The 22,741-nt window shown below is 39.5% G+C and overlaps 1 protein-coding gene across 1 annotated transcript in view; it reads right to left on the reverse strand.

The window, feature by feature from the left end:
- LOC111142284 (DNA helicase B) overlaps positions 1 to 22,362 on the reverse strand; it is a 30,851-nt gene extending 8,489 nt beyond the window's left edge. The window contains exons 1-11 of the mRNA XM_022495336.1: positions 22,176 to 22,362; positions 20,300 to 20,710; positions 19,220 to 19,389; positions 16,238 to 17,116; positions 13,088 to 13,265; positions 11,566 to 11,707; positions 9,197 to 9,351; positions 6,256 to 6,337; positions 5,466 to 5,525; positions 4,039 to 4,267; positions 2,798 to 2,941 (exon numbers count right to left, since the gene is read on the reverse strand). Of these exons, the coding sequence (XP_022351044.1) occupies positions 2,798 to 2,941; positions 4,039 to 4,267; positions 5,466 to 5,525; positions 6,256 to 6,337; positions 9,197 to 9,351; positions 11,566 to 11,707; positions 13,088 to 13,265; positions 16,238 to 17,116; positions 19,220 to 19,389; positions 20,300 to 20,710; positions 22,176 to 22,362 (2,637 nt within the window). The remainder of the gene's footprint in view (positions 1 to 2,797; positions 2,942 to 4,038; positions 4,268 to 5,465; positions 5,526 to 6,255; positions 6,338 to 9,196; positions 9,352 to 11,565; positions 11,708 to 13,087; positions 13,266 to 16,237; positions 17,117 to 19,219; positions 19,390 to 20,299; positions 20,711 to 22,175) is intronic.
- Positions 22,363 to 22,741: the final 379 nt, after the last annotated feature.

The raw sequence follows: 22,741 nt of genomic DNA on the forward strand, positions 1-22,741 counted from the left end.
TCAGTGGGTTAAAGCCTCTGCCTTCAGCTCAGGTCATGATCCCAGAGTCCTGGGATTGAGCCCCGCATCGGGCTCTCTGCTCAGAGGGAGCCTGCTTCCTCCTCTCTCTCTGCCTGCTTCTCTGCCTACTTGTGATCTCTATCAAATAAATAAATAAAATCTTAAAAAAAAAAAAAAATGACAGCTTCATCCCACATCTACCCCCATCCCGTTTCCATAGCATTTGCCAACTTCTACCATAACACATACAGCTGACCGTGGAACAATATGGGTTTAAACTGCATGGGTCCACTTATACATTAATTTTTCCTTCTGATAAATACAGTACAGTACTGCAAATGTATTTTCTCTTCTTTATGATTCTCTTAATAACATTTTCTTCTCTGTAGCTTACTTTGTTTTTAAGATTATGGGGCTCAAACTTACAACCCGGAGACCAAGAGTCACATGCTCTACTGACTGAGCCAGCCAGGCACCTCCTTCTGTACTTTATTGTTAAGAATACCAGTATATAGGGGTGCCTGAGTAGCTAAGTTGTTAAGCATCTGCTTTTGGCTAAGGTCATGATCTCAGGGTCCTGGGATTGAGCCTGCATCAGGCTCCCTGCTTAACAGGAAGCCTGCTTCTCCCTCGCCCACTCCCCCTGCTTATGTCCCCTCTCTCGCTGTCTCTGTCAGATAAATAAATAAAATCTTAAAAAAAAAACCACAATACAGTATATAATACATAGAACATACAAGATATGTGGTTAATCAACTTTTTACATTATTGGTAAGGCTTCTGGTCAACAGTAGACTACTAGTAGTTAAATCTTTGGGAAATCAAAAATTGTACATGGATTTCTGACTACAAGGCAGGATCGGTGCCTCAAACCCCCACAGTGTTCAAGGGTCAACTATTGTTTACTTAGTGTTTTACTACTGTGTCTGTCTCCTTCCTCCTACCCACCAAATGTAATCTTCACAGGGGCAGGTACCTTTGTTTCATAGACTGATCTAAACCAAGCACCAAGAACAGTCTGACTCAATAAATATTCATTGAACTGAACTGAACTTGGAATAACCAAACTACACTCATACAAGAGAGCAATCGTGAATGTTCTTAGAGGTAAGAGATGCTATTTCAACCACAAAATAAGAGCCAGACTCAATAAAAAGAACATTTAGAGACAGTTACTACAACCTTAATCGAGTACTAAAAAGACCCCTTCATACTCCATTTGTCCAGAAATGTAAAAAAAGGCTGGATTATAAACTTCACAAAGTCTCTCGGAAAATACAGCAAAATGATAACGGGATGGAAAACAGGACAGAGATAGGATATTTGGATAATCAGTCTGGAGGTTGAACATAGAAGAAATTCTACAAAGATGAAACAGAGAAAACTGAGGACAAGAAATCTTATGAAATTATTCAAGAAAATTCCCCCAAATTGCATGATACAAGTTTTCAGAATTATAGAGAGCCCATCATAAAGATCCATGGGAGAAATTGTGCCAGGACCTCACAGCCACAAACATTTGTACTTCTAAACAACTGTTTCATTTTGTTTTGTTTTGTATTTTTTAACCCATAGACACAGTCCACTGACTGCCTCTCTCTTGGTTTGAAAATTTAGAGCCAAATCTGCCGTCAACACTAGCAGGCAAATAGGTCAGTGCGCAGATCAGCATTCCATCCCACTCTTAGCAAGAATCCTTTTATCAGCCTTACCTTTATTTTCCACTTCACATCATTACTTTGTCTTTAAAAAAAAAAAAAATCAGGCTGAATTGTGAGCTTTTTTGTATGTCATTTCAAATTCTTTTTGGAGCTGAGATGGAGTAGGTTAATAAATAAAACACCATCTACTTAAACAAAACAAAATCCCTATGCTAATTAATTTTTGCCTACCAGTGGAGGATACAGGCTAACCTAAATTTTTCTCCATGCAAATGTAGGCTGATGCAGCTTCATGATTAGAGCAACATACCAACATCAAAGAGGGGTGCTCAAAACAATGAGTTAAATAACAAAACCACAAAAAAACTTACAAGAATTCAAAAGTGTTAAAATAGAGCTAAGGGGCACCTGGGTAGCTCAGTCAGTTAAGCAACCAACCCTTGATTTCAGGTCAGGTCATGATCTCAAAATTGTGAGATCAAGTCCCACGTCAGGCTCCAAACCCAGTGTGCAGCCTGCTTAAGATTCTCAGTCTCCTTCTGCCCTTCATCGTGTACTCCCCCAGCACCAAAAAAAAAAAAACCCCAGAATTTATATGCAAATTGTACTAAGTGCAATGTTGTGTCCAGGATAAGATCCTGGGACAGAAAAAGGATATTAGTGGAAAACGGGCAAAATCCAAATAAAGTATGTAGCTTAGTTAATAGTATTCTTCTAATGGTAATTCCTTAGTTTTGACAAAAACATCATAGTTGTATAAGATGTTAACATTAGGGAAAGTTGGAGGAAGGGTACATGGGGATAGTCTGTGCTATCTTTCCAACTCTTATAGAAAACTAAAATTCCCAAGTAGAAAGTAGGTGCCTCACAAGAGCAGAGGAAGAGGAGAAATTTATCAAAATGCATCCAGCTTTATAAATATAAATGCCTATGCAAATTATACCCCAATAAAGTTGATTATACAACAGTAAAAAAGTGAGCTGCAAAAATAAACATCCCAGTACCATTTATGTAAACCTTGGTAACCTTGTCTCTCATTCAACAAATAAAGACAGCAAAGGTTAAGAAGAAAATCACTGAAGGTACTCTGTGGCCTGGAAACCTGTCCAAATAGCTTTATAAATGTCCACTGTTACCTGAAAAGTGTGGATAGTTCTTGCCCATGCATGTTTTATGTGACAATATTTCATTAGTTTTTCGAAGTCCACAGTTATTTCCAAACCAGCTGCATTATTAATGGTCAAAGATCTTCTCTTTCCAAAAGTTACATCAGTGACATCCTATAACCAAAACAAAGAACTATTTTGTATGTTTTCAAATATGCACACTGTAGAGATACTCTATTTTTGTGTTGAACATAAAATAGCATGTATATTCACAATTATTAAGAACTTTCAAAAGGCTGAAAACCTATACCTGAGCACAAACTGAATACATACACAGCCAAATTTTAATCAGCTTGAAACTTGATCTCAGTTTGACTCTCTGGAGAACAGTCTTTGTTGTCTGACTTGTTCTGAAGTCTACACATTTCACTTTTTGCACTCAGTCTGCATATACTCTTTGCAAAAAGTTGATTTTTCCTCACAGCTTGTAAAGAATAACCTCAAAGTTTAAGAGGGCATTTCCACAATGAGAACAAATTCAACGAAACTTCTCATTTCTACAGTTAAGCAGCAACCAAGGACAGAGAGAGATCACAAGTAGGCAGAGAGGCGGCAGAGAGAGAGGGGGAAGCAGGCTCCCTGCCGAGCAGAGAGCCCAATGTGGGGCTCGATCCCAGGACCCTGAGATCATGCCCTGAGCCGAAGCAGCAACCAAGGAAATGATGCTTTGCAACATACAGTAAGTGTGTCATTTGTCCCTTATTTTTGCTACCCAAGCTCTTCGAACTTATTAAAAATGTTTCTTCACAAAGTCTTCCAGAAAATATAAGAGAAAGAAACATGTCCCAACTCATTTTATGAAGCCAGTAGTACTCAGACAACCAAAACCAGACAAGATATTACTAGATAACTACAAACCAATATCCCTCATAAACATGAATACAGGGCACCTGGGTGGCTGAGTTGGTTAAGTGACTGCCTTTGGCTCAGGTCATGATCCTGGAGTCCCAGGTCTGAGTCCCACATCAGGCTCGCTGCTCAGCAGGAATCCACTTCTCCCTCTGACCCTACCCTCTCTTGTGCTCTCTCTCTCAAATAAAGAAAATCTTAAAAAAAAAAAAAAAAAAAAAAAGTGAATACAAAAATCTTTAGCAAAAAATTATGGAAGAATGTCAACTCTGATATTAGATTCTGAATCAAACCTAGGGTAATTAAAAAAAACACATCTATCTCTAATGGTAAAAAGGTACTATTTTTCTGTTATCACTTGCCTTTGTTATAAAAAATATTTCTCCATTGCAGAGTCGAATATCACTTTCAAAGTCATGCTTATTTTTAGCAAAACCATGAGGAGTACCATTAAAATCGTCACCACTGGCCTCTCGTTCATTACTTTCCTGACTGGGAGAGGTAGTTTCAGGGAGTAACTCCGAGAGATATGCATTCCTGGTACAACAAATTTTATCACCAACTCCAAACTGAAGCCTATTCCGATGGTCTCTGGGTCAGAAAATGAGAATACGTCATTGAGGTTTGGAAAAACTCAATTTCATTTTGTTTAAGCATTAATCCCGACTCAGATCTGATCCAATTTTCAAAATGATTTCCACACTCTCTTTACTTCACTTTTGTTCTCCAAATGTCAACAAGAAATCAGGCTCCCACGGTCATGGTCTGATCGCCTATCCCCTCCACGGCACTGCAAACCCAAAGACCCATCCCAGCCAAATTTTTTTCAAGTTAGAAATCTTGGCATAAATGTTGACATCTCTCTTTTCCTCTATGTTCTAAAAGCTACCCAGGATCTTATTGAGTCTACCTTTTAAATTCATCCTCTCCTCTCCAATCTCTCCTATCACTACCCTATTTCATGTCTTAACCCCACATACGCATATTTCTAGTCTAATAATTATGACCTTTATCAGGACAGCAGCAGCAAATTGAATAAACACTGGTGATATACCAGTTACGAGGCTAAGTGCTTTAGCAATATTATTTCATTTCACCCTCACTACAACTGCACAAGGGAAATGCTGCTCGGTAACCTCTTTTTACATATGTGGAAAAGTGAAACTGACCCCCCACCCCCGCCAAGATCACAGTCACTGGAACACAGACTGGATGACCTTCTGCCGGTGTTCCCTAACCCTCTGTGAGGCTACCTCAGGTGGTTTTCATTGTGGCTTCCCTCAACAGACAGGGAGCTTCTTCTAGAACTTTCATGTCTCTATGTTCTCTACACTTATTAAATAGTAAGTGTAGATAAATGCAAGACAAGTGAGTTAATTCTTCCTGTGTGTAAACAAAGTAAATTTTCCACACTCATATTTCTCTGACAGATGTCCACTAAAGTGCTCTCTGCAGGTATCCAGTTGTTAAGGTTCCCAGACACACCTAGGCACATATCATATTTGGAAAACATTCTGAATTCCCCACACTCCTCTTGGAGAAGCTGGAGGTTGCCAACTTGAAAAACACAAGGAAAACTGTATTCCTTATTTTTCTGATGACACGGATTGCCAAAACACTCAGTGCCTAAGCATACACATTATATTTAATTGAAGAGATCGTCTGACTTCACAAGTGAGAATAAAAATGATTTTTAAATATGTGGCTACAATGATAAAGGTCAAGACAAATAAAAGAACGGTGACTAAAGGAAGGACTGTCCTGGAGCTTTTGGATCTTTTGTGCTCACTTGATTAGGTGGCCCGTGTAGTGCTTGCAACAGCAGGCGTTGATGACGTCACAGTCTTGCCTGGAACACATGAACAAGCGAGAAGCGAGGGTCACCATAATGGTATCGGTTCTGTGTTTACTCCTGTTACCCACGATGTCAATGTACTACACAAGACTAAAAGTTTCCAGGAAGAGGTCCAGGAGAAAGCATTTTAATTTTTATCTTTCCTTTTTCTGAAGTTTTTATTTTTAAGTAATCTCTCCACCCAACGTGGAGCTTGACTTCACAACCCGGAGATCGAGAGCGCCACATTCCACTGACTGAGCCAGCCAAGGGCCTCTGTCATTTTTATCTTAATGTAAATCTTTGTTCCGCTCAGATTTTATGGGAGTTTCCAAAGATAATATTCCGTAGCAAGAGCCCTATTTATTTTTTTTTTAAGATTTTATTTATTTATTTTGAGAGAGAGAAAGATAGTGCAAGTGGGGAGAGGGGCAGAGAGAGAGAGAGAGAATCCCAAGCAGGCTCCACGCTCAGCGCTCAGTGCACAGCCTGATGCAGGCTGGACTCCACGACCCCGAGATCATGACTTGAGCCAAAACCAAGAATCAGACGCTTACCTGACTGAGCCACCCAAAGAGCCCTGTTTAAAAACTGCCGTCTGCCATGTCTAACAAAGAAAGACCTCAAGATTAGAGCAAGAATTAGCAGTGATGAATGAGGAGAGTCTCCCATTTAAACAGCATCTGTATAAGTTATGAGATTTAAAGGCAAGGCTGAGAACATTAAAATGCTGTAAATGCTTTACCTTCTAAATGCAATAAATTGGGATATTTGTGCGTCTTGTAGGTCATTTTCTTTGAGTAGGGTTCTAACTGCAGAATATAAATCTGGTAATTCAAGAGAAGAAAGTTAATACAGAAAAGCACCAAAGTACAACATTGTTTTGATGGAGCAACTCAGAATTCCTGCTGAGGGGGCTCTGGGAAATGGAATACAAGTGGACCATGGGGACGCCAATGTCATTTGCGACAGCAGCCAGAGCACCAGAAGTGAGAACGACGATGAAGATCCCAGATGCCCTATCCTCCACAGAGGCGTCAACCGCTAGCCAGGACAGCTCCTAATTTGTAATATAACCACTCGGCACTGATTTCACTTGCTCCCCCAAGACGCCCAGACCTCCCCAGGAGCCAGCAACTAAAAGGTTAACCCCTGATGGCCGGGGCATCCATCCCAAGAGGGGCCATACCTAGCCAGCTAGGAAATAGCTGGACCGCAGACACCGATTATATTCTAGATAGAAATGTGAAGCTGAGGTTCTTGGAAGTAAAAGTCACTTTCCAAATGGCAGAGGGTGGCCGGCCTCCCTTTTAGACCTCGGATCACTGACAATGATTAGAGCTTCCCTCAAAGCGCTGAGAAGGAGACTTCCTCTCATCTGTCTTACCAATAGTACAAAACAGTGAACATTTCTCACGAGAGAAGACAGAAAAACTTAGGTAAGAGCGTTCTAGGCTTCTGTGACTTCCCCTTTTAGCAGATGAATCACATGGAATGAAAAAACCCAGGCCTTGTGATGCCCTGCTCGAGGAAGATTAAAGTAGTTGCTTATGAGCCCTTCGTCGTTCGGATGAAGGGAAGATTCTCCCTAACAAATGGCCACTCAGCTCACCCTCAGCCAACCCCGGGCCTGCCAGAGCAGGAATTTCCAAAGGTCTCGCAGGATATTGTTTTCCTCTACACGTACAGGGTCGCGCTGTTCTGCCCCGTGCTTTCTTCATCCTCTCTACATCTTACAGATCAATACGTACACTGTATTTCATTGATTCTAAGACACGCATTTTTCTCACACTACAGCACCTCTGAAGTTCTAGCCCAGCTATGAAGCCTGTCTTCTGTCTCTGTACTTCGTAATAATGGGAATCATTGACTCAGTAACTTAATTATTAATGGAAAAGCACAACATGCCTCTCTCTAAGGAATATTTATTCGGTTCTTTTAAAGAAGGCACTAACTTCCCAGCTGAAGTTTGTAATTGAGATGGAAAAACAGCATCAGCTGAGCTCTGCCGTCATTCTGAAACAGACCGCTCTTTTCTTAAAGTACATTCTCATTAACATAAAGAATGGGCACCGGAAATAAAACTAACCATATTTTAGGTAGCCTCAAATGGAGTGGCAAGGAGGGCACATTCCTTAACCAGCTAAGTCTCATCTTTTTATCTGTACTAGTACCTGCTCTTAACTAAACTGTTGTGAGAATAAATGTTACCTATTAATTATTCACAATATATTTAATAAAAAATCACAAAGCAACATGCAGCTTATCATCCTATTCACATGGATTAAGATTAAGTAAATACTATATGTTTGTGTCTGGCTGTAATAAGGTTTAAAGGATCAACACCAAATTCTTACGGCATAGTAAGAGTAGTGGGTGAGGAAGAAAAATAGTATGTGACTTTTGGGGGGTTGCCTTGGGGGAAACGGAGAGGAAGACGACAGGGAAATATTCATTTTTACTTCAGACACTTCTGAATTATTTAACGTTTTTTAAGGAATAGAAATTATTTCCATAATTTAAAAAATCAAAAGGGCATTGATAGAATACTATGTATTATATGATCCCATTTCAAAAGAGAAAAAAATTATTATACCATGTGAATGGACCCCAACCCAAGGGAACTGTGACTATGACCCACAAAGCAGGAGAGGCTTACACATAAAGCAGCACGGCCCTGGATTTCACATTGGAGTGAAAGTTGCTAAGTGGTTAGGGTATACCCTGAAGAATGATGACAACACTATAGAAAATGCTCGGTAATAATCATTTAAACCTTCATGAATCCAATTTTGAGGAAACCATTACACTATTTTAAAAAAGCTTGCTAGGTATGTTTAGAACACAAATAAAGATCAAAAGGTTTAACCGATTTGTAATAGATCATTTAATATCTATTATTCACAAAAAACTAAGTTATATAGTGCCTTGAAATGGATGAATGCCCTCAACCCTCACGATAGCTCCATGGGCAGTGTCCTATTATTCCCATTTTACAAATGGTTATGTGATGTGACATAGGTCATACACGTAAGCGAAAAGACTCCCTATCCTGTGCTCTTTTTGACCCTGTTATGTTGTCATCCTAAGACCCATAATTAGAAGCAAAGCGTGTCCATTTGATAAGAAATAGAAAGAACTAGTAGGAACTCAACTTGGCAACAGTTTAACCATTATTTTTGATTCTCAAATGTACCCAATAGCAAATGTAATTACTTTTCCAATTGCTATAAAAGAAAATCTTCATTAATTAGGATATGCTTTCTCCTGAATGAACTTGGATTCCTGGGGCTTTGCTTCATTTTAAACTTATGATCTACATCCACCTCTTCACTCAACAAATACTGAGCTCTTACTATGTATGTGTCAAGAGCTTACTTCTTGGGTATGTGTGTCTTTATATGTGGGTCATTAGTCCTTCCAAGTTCCTTCCAGCATGAGATGTTACACATATGATCTGTTAAGGCAGATCTGGTTACATATGATGGGCTGGAGAACTTACTTCTTTACAAAATCCAAGGTCCTCTGCATTTGATGATGAATAAATAGTTTATTTATTAACAGTGCCTAAATGTTTTACTAGCAATATTTATCTTTACCACCAAATAAAGTTACAACTAGTCATTTGGTAAGTATCTTAGAAAACTGAAATCGTACCGCTACATAATACAGATGTTTATACTTACAAGAGTGAGGATCATTTTTCGATAATTGAGAGCTGGCATCCTCTTCTGGGAGTCTGATAAAAATAAATGTTTTATCCTGTATTGACACAGGGAGTGTTGGATTATCAGAGATATTCAGCTTTGCATCAAATATTGGAAATTGGCGTCTTGAGATTCTTAAGGGAAGATAAAATAATACAGCAAGTACATTAGCATCCAAAAATGTGTCCTCATATATTATCAGAGATAATGTCATTACAATAACTGATATCTGCTAATAGACAATAAATAAGATGAAAAGGCTACCATATAGGCATTATAAAAAGCAAATGGGTTTGAAAATAGAATTAGCAAGACTGTAATGTTACATTTATCAGTCAGTCCCCTACCCCCAACAAATTAAAAGCATTAGATAAAACTGCCAGGGAATTTACCATTCTGAGAATTTGACCTAGTCTCCTCCAGACCAATACAAGGGTAGGTATTATCCTCATTTCACAGATGAATAGCATGAGGCTTATGTAACTGCAGTGGGCTGCCTCCCGACACAGAGGTAGAAAGCAGAAGGGCTAGGAGGTAAATCTGGGCCCTTCTGGCTCCATAGCCCTTTCTATTTCAATTAATCTGGACTCTCTGGGGCCTTTTCCATAGGCTTACATCACACTCTTTTCCACCTTTCTTTTGTGTGTATCATACATGTGGCCTCATTTTCTCAGTTGAACCAAGTATCCACATCTTCTCTTTGCTTCTATGCCCTCCTCCTTCTTTTGTTCTTATATTTCCCAAGACTAGCAAATCCTATCAGAAAACAGAGCATGGGGCAGGTGCCTTGTCATAACAAGATCTCCCCTTGGTTATCTGGAAGAAGACCAACTCCCTGAAAAGACCTAATGGCAACCTTGCTTCAAAGCTAGTGGTATCCTACTGCCATCTTCAACCCTTCCTCATAGGGTTGAAAGGGAGGAAAGGGAGAAGATCAAAGATCAAAAAGACAAAGATCAAAAGGTTTAACTGATTTGCAATAGATCATTTAATATCTGTTATTCACAAAAAACTAAGTTATACAGCACCTCAAAACAGAGGAATGCCCTCAACCCTCACAACAGTTCCATGGGCAATGTCCTATTATTGTTATATATCCCAGATATATAAATATCCCAGAACTAAATTTGGGGTGCTGAGAATCACCAAGGAATTCCTGTTTTGCTTCTGACCCAGAACTTGAAACACTTCTAACTCTATGAGCCCCTCTCTGCTATCACTGGGATTCTATGTGACATTAAATATTTGGTGATGACAATTAAGAAGGAATGATGAAAGCAGCACACCTCAAAAGACACTAAAAGGGTTAATAAAAGGAATTCCTAAGTTTCAGATAAACTAACTTCTAAGAAATCTAATGTGCTTTTAGATTCCTCCAAGATTTTTTTTTTTTTAAGATTTTATCTATTTTTTTTGAGAGAGGGATAAAGAGCATGAGAGGAGAGAGGGTCAAAAGGAGAAGCAGACTCCCTGCTGAGCAGGGAGCCAATGTGGGCCTCGATCCTGGGACCCCGGTTAGACAAAAAGGATATTATACATCCAACGCATTCTTGTGCTTAATGAATTAATATGAACCTACCACATCCGCCCTATCCCTGTCAATCCTTCTTATATTCCTATAGTCCTACCCAGGGCAGACAGGGGCATAGAGAAAGGAAGTTTTGAATGTTCTCATTTCTGCTGAATCCAACCATGAAAATGTTCGAGCAACAAAAACAACATTTTGTAAAAGAGTGTCAAAAAACAAAGATAAATCTTGGCCCAATGAATAAAACAGTCTTAGTATTCTGGGATCCCATCACATAAATTACAGAGGGTCACTCTAAAGGCATATGCAAAGACTAAGGGAAGAGAAGGATTCTCTTCTACTCTAAGGGGAATAATATGCCATGGGTACCACCAGGATTCATCACGGAAAATACCATATTCCTTTTTTTTTTTTGGCTTGGGATCCCCTTACAAAAATTAGGGGATAATTCTTCCCATTCTCCCTTGAAGTCTAATGAACTCATTCCCAAGTCTCTGTTTCCCTTGGGCTTATTCTAGTCTCTAAGCTTGATGCAACTTTAATTCATATATATATATATATATTTTTTTTTTAATCGGGAAAATACATTTGCTCTTAAATTTCAATAATTCATGCCGGACCAGTAATGAAAAACATTACCTTGTTTTTCTAACTCTGGGGCAAAGGGTGCGTATATGCCTGAAGGCCAGAATAAGTGTGCTAGAAGGGCACAGTAAACGTACCGCACTGAACTGCCCTAATAGAAAAGCTAATAGGTATTTTTTTACTTTGAATCTCTAATACAACAGAGAGAAAATGCAAAATTTTCATTATACTATACCTTGTGGCATTGTTCACAATTAGCTCAGATTCTGCTCTATGGTTTTTCTTTAGTTCAATAGCACAATTTCTTGACTTAAGAGTCTCAAAAAGATCTATCAGCAAGTTACCAGGTTCGATGCTGGGCAACTGTCTAATATCACCTAAGAGGAGAATAAGATATAGTAGGTATTCGGTAACGGGGTTCCTGAAATTTAGAAGTTGTTTTTATTTCTCCCTACTGCCATATGCTATAATTATAGTTATTCTAAGAAAAAAGCGTCCCCCAAATTACTTAAGAACATCAACTCTTTAAAAACATTTAACAACGAAGCATTCAGAAGGAACAGTTGAGATATAAAAAACAGTGATAACACAGTAAGGTAACATCTGAATTGAACTTCCTTCATACCTATAACCCCGGGCAAACTGTCTAGGGGCATACATTTTAGAGAAAAACATGCCTTAGAATCTCAGGTATATGGTATTCAGTCACCTACTCAATCTTGCTCAACATCTTAGTGGACCTAGAAGAATCCATGGCCTCAAATAAATAGAGTGAACATATAAAACACAAACAAGCCCTACATATTTGATAAGAGATAGATTCCCATAATATAAACTGATAATGTTTGGCTCTATTAGAAATCTCTTGAAACAGGGGTGCCTGGGTGGCTCAGTGGGTTGAGCCGCTGCCTTCGGCTCGGGTCATGATCTCAGGGTCCTGGGATCGAGCCCTGCATTGGGCTCTCTGCTCAGCAGGGAGCCTGCTTCCTCCTCTCTCTCTACCTGCCTCTCTGCCTGCTTGTGATCTCTCTCTGTCAAATAAATAAATAAAATCTTAAAAAAAAAAAAAAAAAAAGAAATCTCTTGAAACAAACCAACCCTGGAGTTTAAAGAAAAAAAACAAACCACAACTATTTTCTCAATGGAAACTGAGGAAATGCTTAAGCCATTAACAGAATCAACTGCTTACAGCACATCCTCAAAGACCTAAGAGAATTATTTGCATACAATTTGCTTCTCACGGTATGATTCTCCAAGGTATGATTCTCCAAGAAATCATACGGTCTACAGACCAGTGGTACCCAACCGAATCTAAATCTCACCGGAATGGGAAAGGATTTAAGAAGCTACTGATATCCAACTTGAGTTATTAGCCAAAAATCATAAATGCACTCCCAAGTGGTCTATAGTTCAGTCTTCTTATTATTTCCAAATGATCTACATCATTATTTGCTCTAAGTGTGGGACATTTTTACTGTTTTAACAGTCATCATTTAGGTGATTAGCAGAAACCCCTGACAACTCTATTTCATTTTGCAGCTTGCTCTGCTAATATCCCGGCCCAAACGAAGAACCACCTGAGCTGATAGAGGGAGAGGTCAGACTGAACTCAGGAGGGCTGGGGGCCGGTGGTAGGCTCTAAGAAATGGCTTCTTGCCTGTAGGATATGGATAATAAAACAGTGAAATGGTGTAAGCCGGCTACCAACTGCAATGCTTTGAACCAAACAATTAGGATTCCAACACTCTTTAACTTACCAAGGATAATAAGCTTAGAAAGTTTGGAGTGCTCACACAATAACTTTAGAACGGACTTGAAGATTCTGACGGATACCAAACTCCCTTCGTCCACAACCAGAACTCTAACTGAAGAAAACTTCCATGGACGGTTCTTGGCCGGGCTTTTCTTCTCCCATAAATAAAAGCTGTAATTGACCTACAAGCAAAGTATGGCATTTCTAAGTTCAGGTTATAAAGTTCACAGAACAAAATCTTAACAACATGTAATTTTAAAACAAAACTCTTAAATGGGGTGGGGTGGGGGGGGAGGATGTAGGTAAAGCCACACAGGGAGACAGTCTAAAGAACTGGAGGACACACAAGTTAAAACTTTTTAAAACCCTAAAGGGATGGACACACAGAGAAGTAGATCAAATAAATCTAAAAACAACAACAAAAATAAGATCAAACAGTTTAAAAAAGGGTTTCCTGATAAGTACTACGTGTGTTTACTTTCACAAGCTTCACACCCGGTATTGTTGCACTGGCAGAATCTCAACCCTTCTCTTGTCGCTCTCGACCAGACAGAGCTCCCTGTTCTTTCCCATTCCCAAATAAACCTCTTGGCCTTCTGAGATGGCCCGGTCACTTTAGCCCTCCTCTCCTCCCAACTGTAACACTCCCTTCTGGAAATAAGGTTGCTTTCCCATCCTAATGATGAAAATGCTATTTTTCTTCTAATATTCTTAGTTCCCTTACGTCCCCAACATTTAAAAACCCACCCACCACTACCAACAAAACAACTTAAAAGTATTTATTAAAGATGTAATAATATTTACTATTTTAAAAAATACAGATGAGGACGCCTGGGTGGCTCAGTTGGTTAAGCGTCTGCCTTTGGCTCAGGTCATGATCCCGGGGTCCTGGGACAGAGTCCTGCATTGGCTCCTTGCTCAGTGGGGAGCCTGCTTCTCCCTCTGCTCCTACCCGCCCCCTCAAGCTCACTCACGCATGTGCTCTCTCTTTCTTTCTCTTGCAAAAATAAACAAAATCTTTTTAAAAAAAAAATAAAAATAAAAAATACAGATGAGGAGAAAAATCTGGAAAATGAAACCAGAGAACATTACATATATTGGTATACATCATTCCCAAAATGTTTCTACGTTGCAAGTATGTACAACTATATATGTACACAGATTTCTTAAATGGTATCATATCTTTATTTAATTTTTCTACTGAAGCTAGATTCAACATGTCTACTATTTAGTAAAAGCCTTCATATTTTCCACCCAAATGCATCAATTCCCTTCAACAAAACCCCCATTCTCTCAATGGCCTTGTCTCAAAAGAACATCTGAATCACGGCCAACTGATTCCTTTGATTTTATATATTCAATCAGTTATCTTAGAAATGCCTGGCTGACACTTTCCACTGAATTTTTGGTGTTGCCAACTCAATACTCAATACAATGCCAACCCATCTATGAGCCTAGATTACTCCCACAGCCTTACAATCATGTTCCCCTACATTCTAACCCAAAATGGGATTGCCTGATTAATACAGGAATTTCAGATAAATGATAAATGACATTTTAGTACAACTATGTTTGATGCAATATTTGCTACTTGCTTATACTGAAAAAATACTTTTATTTTTTATCTGCTCCATCTGGCAACCCGAAGCCCGAGGGATAAATAAATGGCATGCCTTTCCTATGGCCTTACACTCTCTCCTAACCCTAAATGTGACTTTGGAAATGTTCTCCCAGCATCCCAGGCAGATATTAAGATACTACTCATTGATCAGAGTTAGAACATAAGATGAAACTTGGTAACAATGCGTCTCTAGCTCTCCTCTTCTAAGCCAACCCTTCAGCCTAACCAGATGTGAAGGCATAATGAGAAAAATCACAAAATAATCAGAAGACTCTACTATCAGTGAGCTACACTGAACTTCTCTAGGGCTATGTTCACTCATGTGACAAAGGTAATGTGTAATGTCCTTTCTGAGGTGGCTCACAGCTATGTGATTCTATGTAATCTTCCTTAAAACTGCTTTCTTCATTTCATTCTCTTGCTTAGGATCCTAAATGGCTCCCCAGTAAACCAAGTCCAAGCTCCGTCAGGTATGCGAGATCTATAATAAAGGAGGGAATTGTGGCACCACAGGAAGCGCAATGAGAGGGGAGGTCACAAACCTGAATCCAAGGGCTAGTAGCTCTACACCTGGTTCCGATCTTGGGCAAGTCATTTAATACCCCCAGTTTTCAACTGGGCTCTTCTGTAAAATGGAGATGATACCACCTACTCACTTCACCGGTTTACCAAGGATTTAATGAGATACTTTGCATACTTTAAAGCTCAAGTTCCCAGTCTAAACCAAATCTGATTTCCATTATTTTACAGCACACCGAATTCATTCTAATCAATGCCATCACCTCAAAACCATCTATCCACACTATGATCGTTCTCCTCAATGCCTGTGGAAAGGTCTTCCCCCTAAATAAAATTTCCTTCTCACCTGAACCTCTCTGTCTTTTACAGTCCAAGTCAATGATTATTTCCTTCAGAAATCTTCCAACAACTGAGTTCCTTGATCTATAAAATGACAGGTCAGACCTAGAAAAACCTTTTCAGTTCTTGACAAGTTTAAAATTCCATGAGTTCTAACTACAGCCCCAACTATGTTTTTCGAGCATATCAATTCATTTGAAAATTTTATTACGTGACTGTGGGCCATGCGTTGTTGTGGGTAAAGGAGCTAAAGAACTAAACCCGATGATCAAAGCCTTCACTTCTACGCAGCTTTCCTTCTATAAAATGGGATAAAACCTTGTCCTTCCCACACGAGTGCTTCTCAGATAAGGTCTGTTGATGGTAACATGCCTGTAAGCAGCCCCACCCCGAATAAAGCTTGTACCAGAATATACACGAACTATGACGTGACGCCTACACTTCCGTTTGGCCGACTTCCTTTTCACAGCAAGACTTTCTCCATGAGAGAAGCAGGTTACTGACTGACCTTCCCACACCAGCTTCTGCCTCCCTGCAAACCAGCTGCAGTTTATAGACCAGCTGCTGAGTGGCTCTGATCTAAATGTTCTATGACAAAGAAGGGAGCCCTACGACATTCAAGAAGTACCTACTGAGTGCCATCAGGAAGAAATTTAAAAATGGGCAAAGTTTTACCTGACACAGTGTGTAAGCATTAAAACCAGTTTTTTCCCGCAGTAAGCCAGCTGCTTTCCCAGTTGGGGCAGTGAGTAACACCTCTAGCGCCTTGTCGGCCTTCTGAAGGCTTTGCTTGGTAAAGGTGATCCATTCTTCTGGGACATCCTGGTCCTGTTCAAAATCCTCACAGGCTTTTTTTACCTCTCTTTCTTCCAACTGCTCCATATGCTTAAAAAGATGGCTAACGATGGTGGTCTTCCCACAGCCGCCTTTCCCACTGATGACTGTCACGGCATTGGAGCAAACCATTTCCAAAGCAGCCACTTGACCCTGGTCCAGCTGAGCTTCACTTATTTCTGCGTTCACGTCATTTTCACCGTTCTCCCAAATGTGGTCACCACTGTCCTGGGGTTCCAGAACGTCCACAGAGTTTTCTAAACTTGATTTGTCTGGTTGGCTTTCGTTCAGTGTCTCGTCGCTTCTTGAATTCTCAGGGTTCGTGGTGTGAATTAATGCCAGCACCCTCTTGACATCCACCCGTAAATGCCACGGAGGCCTTGTCATCAGGTCACATATGGAAGAGGCAATGCCTCGCTCAGCCTGATAGAGGTCATAAAGGAAGACACAGCCCTTCTCGTATGTCACCACACCAATGTCCTTCAAAAACTTCAGAGACTGCCAAGCCTCTTGGAAGGACATCTGGTCTGACAACTTAGAAGTTAAGTCAGCTTCTTCAATGCATGTGTGCCCTTGGTCTCGACATATGTGCCTCAGTTTTGAATATATTATTAATGCATTCTTTTCCAAATCACTCATCAACCGGAGAAGAGACTTGCACTGACAAAATGCTGTCCAACTTGCCTCGCATTGCAAAAGCTTCAGTTCTGTGTAGGTTATCTTTAAGAAAATAAAGTTCAAGTTGGTTTATAAAAATTATAAATGTTGATGAATATTATCAGAATTACATAAAACTGTATTATTTGTTAGTAATGCTTAAGTCCCAGAGGACATGTATATCAACAAAATTTGGGGGAAAAAAACTGGGTACGTAAGACATCATCAAGTTTTTGCCATACTGTAATTAAAGATCTATATACATTTTTAATTAAAATTATATTTTCTCGAAGCAATACACATGCAGTTTTCAGAGTCAAATAACACTATGCAGCTTCTCACAAAAGATAGGAATCCCCTGACTCACCCTTTCCATGGCTTATAAAGTCAACACTGTTCTAAGTACTGTTTATACTAGCCTTTTTAAAAAAATTTTCGCTATTCAATATTAACTCCCTCCTATGGTAAGTCTTTTTCTAGGGAAGCTCTCTATCTTTTTTTTTTTTTTTTAAGCTCTCTATTTTTTATACCATCACCTCCACACCTGCTTCTCCTCTTCCCATCTCTGAAAAAAAGTTATACATTTTGTTAATCAATTTTGGTTAAATCGATGTTAGGAGTCACAGCTGAGTGACAGGATATACTATAATTATATTAACTTTTGTGTCAAACTCTTGTATATATAGTGAAGTTCATAACTGCCTCACTTTCTTGACTTATTTAGGTTTTGACATCCCTCTCAACCATTCTGCCCAAACTCCGCTGAAGGTGCACTAAACTTCCTTCACCATGATCCCCTCAGTAGGTTCTCCACCAGCTCCATTTCTCTCCCCCACCCACAAAGACATCCCTCCTGGAGCCCTCTATACATTTTATGAGCTAAAATGTGTCCCCGCAAAATTCATATGTTGAAATCCTAACCTGCTAGTATGTCAAAATGTGGCCATATTTGGAGACACGGTCTTTAAACAGGTAATTAAGTTAAAATGGGGTCATTGGCCCTAATCCAGTATGAATGGTATCCTTATAAGAAGGGCAATTACAACAGATAGGCCCAAAAAGAAGACTATGTGAGGACCTGGGGAGAAGTGTCTTCTCACAACCATGTATAAGCTAAGAAGGACTCAGAAGAAACCAACCAACCAACAAGTTGATTTCGGACCTAGCACCTCCAAAACCATGAGAAAATGAATTTCTATTGTTTAAAATAAATTTCTATTAATAAAATTCTACTGTTTAAACCCAGACCATGGGGTGAAGCACCAACTTAGAGGGTTGGTAGCCCCAGCCATCTAATACCTCACTAATGGTCTTTATTCTTGATGGTGTTTTCCACACCCAACAGTGGGATTTCAAGTCTCCTGTTCCACTTGAGTCTTAGAATGTGCATTGTTCTGTCTCTCTTCTCTACTGGATATATATAGTAATCTAATGCTCCAGAATTTCATTTTGCAAGATATACTGAAGTCATCATCATTTGACATAGGAAACAAATGCATCGTTCCAGTATTTTTCAGATTGGGGGGAAAGGGGTTTGGTAAGCATTCTTGGGGATCCAAGAATTATCTCAGAATTTTTAAACTGTATTTCAATTGGAAAACCACCCATAACCAAGTACTGCCAACATTTTAGTGCTGAATTTGGTTTCCAACATCCCTGAAGTCTCATAGTGCCACTCCTACTCTTGGTTTCTAATGGTAAGAACAGAAGTGGATTCATATTCATATGTAAGTGGTATTATTGTGCCAAATAAAAATTCCAATCATATCATGATGTACCACATGAGTAATGAAAGTTTTCAAAAGTCCAAATAGAAAAGTGAGGGATTAAACGGATTTGCCAAATTCCTAAGAACTTGTGTCTTCAATGAGATCTATATTCACGTTGCAAATGGCCAGTCACCAAAAAGATGTTTTCTATTAAATTAAATTATATAATTAAATTATTGACAATTTCAATGTCATCAATTTTGTTATTTTGTTGTCCTTCATAAATTTCCTGCATAAGAGCTACAAGTATAAGAAGTTTATAGTTGGTTCTAACACAAAAGAAAAATCAACATTGAGATCCATACAAATTTTCTTCCTCTGAAAGAGATGCAAAAACTGTCAAGTTTGAGAAATCCTCCCTTACACAAGATTACTAAATGGTGAGTGTCTTACTTACTTTACTAAATCCAAGTTTCCATGGATGTGTACCTAACATCTCTTCTATGTCTTCCAACACCTCCATAGAACCCGAGCTTATGAGCCGTTTAAAGTGTCGAGGCAAAAGAACTGGAAGGAATTCCATTACTTTTGGAAACTGCAAAGCTGTCATTACATTTATAAATGGAACTACAGGATAACAGAAAAGAACAAATCAAAACATACAGATGAGCTCACAGAACATTGATGTGATAGACGTCCTCCTGGAGCACAACCAGTTCCAAAAATCCAAATCAAAGAGAGATAAATAAATTTACTTGAACCGGCAAGAAAATTGATTGTATTACAACAATTGATTTTGCACTGAAGTGGTTTTCATCATTGTGTATAACTCCAAAATTTATGTTCTTCGAATGCTTAGACAACCACTTCTTAGCCTCCTGTTTACTTTTGTGTACAATATAATCAGAGTAAAATTTGTGATTCCATTTATAAAGATAAATTTAAATCTAAGCATAAAAAATAAATCATTGACATATTAACCTTTATAATCATTTTTCTGACTGTTATCATGATTCTTTTGTCACTGATGTCATTCGGCGATGTCCTGCCAAATTTATTTCATATAATTAAGAAATGAAATATTGCATTCAGGTGAATGTCCAGATAAAACACCATACTAAAAAATTATTTTATACCATTTTGGACTGAAATCTTTCCAAAATGGAATACTCGTATTCTTCTCTTTCTCCTCTGCCTTCTTAAACAGAATAATAATTGGAACTGAATAGTTAACAACTGAACTTTTTCTTAATGACTCAAGGTAATCCAATTCACACAAAAGTCAGAGAGAAACATAGCTTTAGAGCTGGGGAGGAACTGAAAGGAGCTTAAAGATCCTCTCCCCCAACCTCTCCACCTTAATGATGAGGTAACCTGGAAATTACAATGACGAACTCAAAAGCAACAGAAACACATTTTCAAAAACAGATTTTAAAAAAGAATAGTGTGCCAAGATACTATAGTGGTGATATCTTAAAACACATTAGCCATTAAGTATTTCAATTACAATAAAACTGGATAATAAAATCCCACCTACTCGTGTTTTCCACAGGGAGGCACATCTCATTTTCCAGTAGAGACTCTTCCTCTTCATTCTGTGTAGACTGTTTTTGACCCTTCTTTCCAGTTTCCTTTTGGAACGTTCTTAATGTTTCCCTAATATTTCCAAAGTTGAGGTTTTTATAGCTTGATACAGCATTTACCCATGCTAAAAATTTATTTATATAATCACTGGAGAAATTGCAGTCTTTAAGAAACAGGGAACAGATTTCTTTTTGATTTGGCGGTGACATATCACACTGTAAAAAGTAAGATGGAAATCCTTGAACTTGATAGCTCCTTGATCCCACAGGTTTCACGTGCACTTTCACTCGCCACCAAGGACCCGTTACTGGAAAACGTCCAAACACGTCACATTGCTCTTGCGTGTTTTCATCAGAAATTACAACTTTAAAAAAAAGTTAATTTAAGACATTTTAAAACCTCTTTTTCAATGTTTTACCAAATCTACCACTCTGTTCCTCCCCACAGCACCCTGTACAGATGTTTATTAGGATATCTACATATACATTCCACTTACCCATTTATCAGTCTCCCTCCACTGTGCTTTAAGCTCTCTAGAATAAGATAATGTTCCACTTGTCCTTGTATTCCAAGAGGTAAATATGGTACATGGCAAGTCTGCTGTTTGTCTTCTGAAAACAGCCATCTCTCTGCTACTCTGACCTAAACCAAAAATGACCTTCATGCAGTTTCTAAAAAATCCCATGGTCCCCCCCCTACCACCACAGGGCCTTTGCATACGTTGTTCCATCTGCCTCAAATGTTCTCTTCCTTACTGTTTACCCCTATTTACTACTGACCTCTAAATTTAATTGTCACTTCCTCACGAAAGTCTTCCCTGAATCTCAAGGTTATAACCTCTCAGAGCAATACTTATTATTCCTTCTATGCATTAAATAATATTACAGTTACTTCTGTAATTATTTTTTAAAATGTCTTGTTTTATTCACCAAAGAACAAGCCCCATTAAGACAGAAACCTCATTATCTTACCGCTCTTGGGTATCCCTCCTGGCAACAAACAGCACCCTGCTTGGAACATGGTATGCAGTCACTAATACTTTTAGGATAAATAACTAAACCCTCCACAAATACTTGAAAACTTTCTGTCTAAACTTGTGCTGCCCACTCACATGTGACCATTTAAATTTAAATTAATTAAAATTAAGCAAAATTTAAAATTTCACCTCCTCAATTACACGAGCTACATTTCAAGTTCTCAGGAGCCACGTGAGGCTGGTGACTATTGTACTGGACAGCGCAAATTCAGAACAATGCCATCAACACACAACATTTTTCTGGTCTCACCCCTAAAATTTTCTTAGATATCCCTCACAACGTACACATAACAGGTATTATTCATAGCACAGGAAACTACACAAGATAAGCTCTCATCACAACGTTACTGACACAAAGTTAATGAATCCACAATGCCTTGAGGTGTTTGTGTGTGTGTGTGTATGTGTGTGTATGTGTGTGTATTTTCTAAGTAGCTGGTAAATAAATATTTGACTCCGGGTAGGATAGGGAAATAGTTTAAAACTCTAATTCTGGGTATGAATACAGGCTCGACATCCAACTGTTTCCTCGACTATAAAAATAAAACTACCTCAAAGAGTTGTAAACATCGAATGAGATAAAACACGTTGAGCACAAGCTTAACACGTGGTATTCTCAAGTCACGGCTATTGTTATTTAGTTATCGAATCCTATCCTAAGTAGGATGAAACAGCTAGGCCATCCCCAAAACACGTTTGTTAGCAGCAATGGGGCGTCTTACTTAGGTCAAGGCCAGAACGGGAAACAATTCACCCACCAATCCCATCCCCTCGGGATAGGGGTCTTCCTCACCGTGGAGGCGCCCGGGGAGGGTACCAGCCTTGACGCCTCCACTGCAGAGCTCCTCGGCATCCACAAACTCCAGGTCTTCATCCTCCTCCACGTCCTCCTTCAGACAGTCATCGTCCTCCGCCAACAAGTCCTTGGGTGGGAGCAGAGGTCCCTGCAGTTCCCGCAAGGGCTGATTCGAAAAAGCCATATCGTTCCTCCTGCAGTTCTCCCCAAATTCCGGAAAACCCGGGCAGGGTACACAGCCACGATCCGCCAATCAGCTCCGCGAATTAAGAACTTCCGGGAACGCCCCCACGGCGGCGAGCGCGTGCGGAGGGGCGGGGCAGCGGCGAAGCTCCTCCCCAAACTCCCACGGAAGGCGGGGATAAGACCCTGGAGGGGCGGGATGAAGGCGGGGCGATTGGGGGTTTGGAGAAGAGCGTGCGCAGTCGGCATCCAGAAGAGAGGGTCTGAGCTGTACCTGGACTACACCGCCTGCTGGGCAGCGTCACGTGTGGCATCCGCAGAACTTCTAGCACTTCCGGAGAAAGAAATGAGAGGGAAGGCCATGTCTAGAGAGCCTAGAG

Source organism: Enhydra lutris, unplaced genomic scaffold (genome assembly GCF_002288905.1).
Source record: "Enhydra lutris kenyoni isolate GAN:26980312 unplaced genomic scaffold, ASM228890v2 scaffoldscaffold7, whole genome shotgun sequence".
In the NCBI taxonomy this organism is placed as follows: Eukaryota; Metazoa; Chordata; class Mammalia; order Carnivora; family Mustelidae; genus Enhydra; species Enhydra lutris.